This window comes from Chlorocebus sabaeus, chromosome 1, assembly GCF_047675955.1.
Source record: "Chlorocebus sabaeus isolate Y175 chromosome 1, mChlSab1.0.hap1, whole genome shotgun sequence".
NCBI classification, from domain to species: Eukaryota; Metazoa; Chordata; class Mammalia; order Primates; family Cercopithecidae; genus Chlorocebus; species Chlorocebus sabaeus.
This window is the reverse complement of record NC_132904.1, coordinates 65,951,277-65,955,486: the sequence shown is the minus strand read 5'-3', so window position 1 is coordinate 65,955,486 and position 4,210 is coordinate 65,951,277. Positions and strand designations below refer to the sequence as shown.

Below are 4,210 nucleotides of genomic sequence, written 5' to 3'. Positions count from 1 at the left end.
TCACACACCGGGGCCTATCATGGGGGGGGGGGAGGGGGGAGGGATTGCATTGGGAGTTATACCTGATGTAAATGACGAGTTGATGGGTGCAGCACACCAACATGGCACAAGTATACATATGTAGCAAACCTGCATGTTGTGCACATGTACCCTACAACTTGAAGTTTAATAATAATAAATAAATTTAAAAAAAAAAAGAGAGAAAAAAAAATAAATAAAAAAAAATATCATGATACTGGGTAATTATTTTCCCAATACTTTCATAGAGATTATTAGAAATACTAAAATCAAATATTTTTCCTCTTAGTGGTGCTCCAGGAGCTCAGAGATTCCAACAGCTCTAAGTTCCAGGTCTCTGAGTTTATCCTGATGGGATTCCGTGGCATTCACAGCTGGCAGCACTGGCTCTCCCTGCCCCTGGCTCTGCTCTACTTCTTAGCTCTCAGTGCTAGCATCCTTATCCTGATCATCATCAACAAAGAGGCAGCACTGCACCAGCCTATGTACTATTTCCTGCAGATCTTGGCTGCGGCAGACATGGGCCTGGCTACCACCATCATGCCTGGGATTTTGACCATCTTATGGTTCAATGCTAAGACCATCACTCTCCCAGAGTGCTTTGCTCAGATGTATGCCATACATTGCTTTGTGGCCATGGAGCCAAGTACCTTTGTCTGCATGGCTATTGATAGATATGTAGCCATTTGTCAACCACTCCGGTATCCACCAGTCATCACTGAATCTTTTGTATTCAAAGCAACTGTGTTCACGGCACTGAGAAACAGCTTGAGTCTCATCTCAGTGTCTGTGTTGGCTGCCCAGAGGCATTACTGCTCCCGGAATCAAATTGAGTATTGTCTTTGTTCTAACCTTGGAGTCACTAGCCTATCTTGTGATGATCAAAAAATCAATAGCATTAACCAGGTCCTTCTGACTTGGACACTCATGGGAAGCGACCTGGGTTTGATTATTTTATCATATGCTTTAATACTTCACTCTGTCCTGAAGCTGAATTCTCCAGAAACTGCATCCAAGGCCTTAAGTACCTGCACTTCCCACCTCATCGTAATCCTTTTCTTCTACACAGTCATCGTTGTGATTTCCATTAGTCATAGTACTGGAATGAAAGTTCCCCTTATTCCAGTTCTACTCAATGTGCTACACAATGTCATTCCCCCTGCCCTGAACCCCCTGGTGTATGCACTCAAGAACAAGAAACTCAGGCAAGGCTTATACAAAGTACTTAGACTGGAGTGAAGGGCACCCGATATAGAAAAGATATGCACTTTTTGAAAATTTTCTTCACATATTTTTGCATTATATTCCCCAATTGCTGCAAATGCAGAACAACATAGAAATAACGTAAAGAATTGGTGGCAACAACTGACACTTCAGAACAAAGGAGATGGAAGTAATATTTGAAATACTTGGGAGTCAAGCAAAAATCTTCATCACAAAGGGTAACAGTGATGTTATTTGCCTCAAGGAATTCAAAGAAAAGACTTGTGTAATCTATATTTCATGTTCTTACTCACTTGTCTTAGCTAGAACTTCCAAACACTGTTGAATAGAAGCAGTCAGAGCCGATAATGTGTCAATCTATTCCTTTTAATTTAAGAGCTTGATATTTTACATTTGATGTAATAATTGATAAAATAGGAGATACTTCTGCATTTTCATTATTTGCTTTATAATGTGTCTTATATTTTTAATTTGCAAAGGACTTGAATAGACATTTCTCTAAGATTATATGCAAATGTCCAAAAAACACATGAAAAGATGCTCAACATAACTAGTCATTAGTCATTAGGCAAATTCAATCCAAATCACAATAACACACCCTTTTGCCCCCTATATTATACATATAAATGTACTGCAAATTTATTTTTTTCAATAAGAGATTAGCAAGTGTTTGCAAGTATATGGATACCTTGAAATCCCAATACATTGTTTTTGGGAAGTAAAAATGGCACAGCCGCTGTGGAAGAGTTTGGCAATTACTCAGAAATTTCAGTGCCATTAACATATGACCCAGGACCCAGCTGTTAGTAATATACCCAACATAATTGAAAACAAATGTTAATACAAAAACTTGTACACAAATGTTTACAGTAGCATTATTAGCCAAAAAGTAGAAACAGCTTTTATATCTATAAGCTGTTGTCTTAGTCTGTTTTGTGTTGTTACAATAGGATACCTAATACTGAGTTAGAAATATAGGTTTATTTAGCTCATAGTTCTGCAGGCAGGGTACTTCAAGGACATGTCGCTGGCTTCAAGTGAGGACTTTGGTGTTGCCTCATAACATGGCAGACAAGGTCAAAGGGAAAACAGACATGTGCAAAGAGACAAAACCCAACGGGCTTCCCAGCTTTATAACAACCCACTGTCATGACTAATCTGCCTCGCAGAGAACTGATCCAGTTATGTAACAGAGAAAACTCAGTAACTGCCACAAGAATAGCACCAAATCATTCATGAGGAATCCATCCCCGGGACCCAAACATCTCTTACTAAGTCCCACTTCCGAATCCCACTACAACGGGGATCAAATTTCAACCTGACTTTTGGAGGAGACAAGCAAACCCTATCCACACCATAGCAGCTGCTGAATGGATAAACAAAATTAAGCATATCTATGTTAGGAATTATTATTTAATAAAAAGTACCTATATGAGATGATAGATATACTAGTCAGCTTCACTATAATAATTATTTTGCTGTCTCTATCCCATAATCTCATGTTGTAAACTTCAAATATATATAGAATAAAACTTATCTTACAAAAATTCAACTTGATTGAATTAAAAATATGCAAATTTAACAAAATGATATGGAAAATTTTATTAGTAAACAGGAAAAATAAAAAGAGAAGAAATTCTCCCAACAACAAACAAAAATAAATAAAGTACTGGTACAATCTGCAGCACACATGAACTTTGAAAATATTATGCTTAGGTTAGTGAAGAAAGCCAAACACAAAAGGCTACCTAGTATCTGATTCCATTTGTATGATATCCAGAATAGGTAAAGTCTATAGAAAAAAAAAAGCAAATTAGCTGTTAGTAGGGAATGGAGACTCTGGACAATAATGAGAGAGACCAACTAATGGTTATGAAGTTTCCTTTCAAGGTAATGGAAATATTGTGAAATTAGATAGTGGCAATGGTTGTATAGCATAATGAATGTAGTGAAAGTCACTCAATTGTATGTTTTCTTTTTTCATTTTATATAAAATTAGGGGGGACAACTGAATTTTTGGTACATGGATGTATATCCATGTGTATAGTCTGGCTGTGGTGAAGTCTGGGCTTGTAGTGTTACCCATCACCAGAATAGTGTACATTGTACCTACTAAGGAATTTCTCATTCCTCACTCCCCTTCCATCCGCCCACCCGCAAATCTCCAATATTTATCCACTTCACACTCTATGCCTATGTGTACACATTAAGTAGTTCCCACTTAAAAGTAAGAACATGTGGTATTTGCTTTTCTGTTTCTTAGTTATTTCACTTAAAATAACAGCCTCATAATCTATGCATGTTGCTGCAAAAAACATTATTTCATTTGTTTTCATGACTGAGGAGTATTCCATTTTATATCATACCACATTTTCTTTATCCAGTCATCGATTGATGGATACAGGTTGATTCCATATCTTTCCCTGTTATAAACATACTAGTGCCAATATTTTTAAGTGTAATTATTTTAAATGCAATTATCTTCTTTTGGGTAGATACCCAGGAGTGGCATTGCTGGATGGAATGGTAGTTCTAGTTTTAGGTTTTTGAATATTTCCATACCATTTTCCATAGAGGTTATACTAACTTACATTCAATATAAAACAATATAAAAAACTGCTAAAATTATTATCTACATGTATATTTGTTATATAATTTTCTGTAAAACAAAAGAACATAGATGTCTGAGAACAGGAAAATACTTAAGGAAGTGTGTAAAATATAATGTGCTTTTATTTAATCATAATACTGAACAATCTTTTTGTTGAATGTGCTTAATATAAACATTAACTGAAAATGATAGAATATTTGTTTTAAAATTGATGTTATCCAAACGTTTGTCAAAAGCATACATAGCAATTGTATATAAAAAAGTGTATCAGAAGTTACCTTTACATTATTATAGAATTAGATTCTAATTATCTCTGTGATGATCTCATTTTTATTTTTACAATTAAAAAAGTAAACA

General features: G+C 35.6%; 1 protein-coding gene across 1 annotated transcript; it reads left to right on the top strand.

The window, feature by feature from the left end:
- Positions 1 to 303: 303 nt before the first annotated feature.
- OR56B2 (olfactory receptor family 56 subfamily B member 2) lies at positions 304 to 1,257 on the top strand (the record flags this gene model as incomplete). The annotated part of the gene is made up of 1 exon (XM_008021603.3): positions 304 to 1,257. A coding segment is annotated over one exon (954 nt), but the record flags the coding sequence as incomplete, so codon positions are not given.
- Positions 1,258 to 4,210: the final 2,953 nt, after the last annotated feature.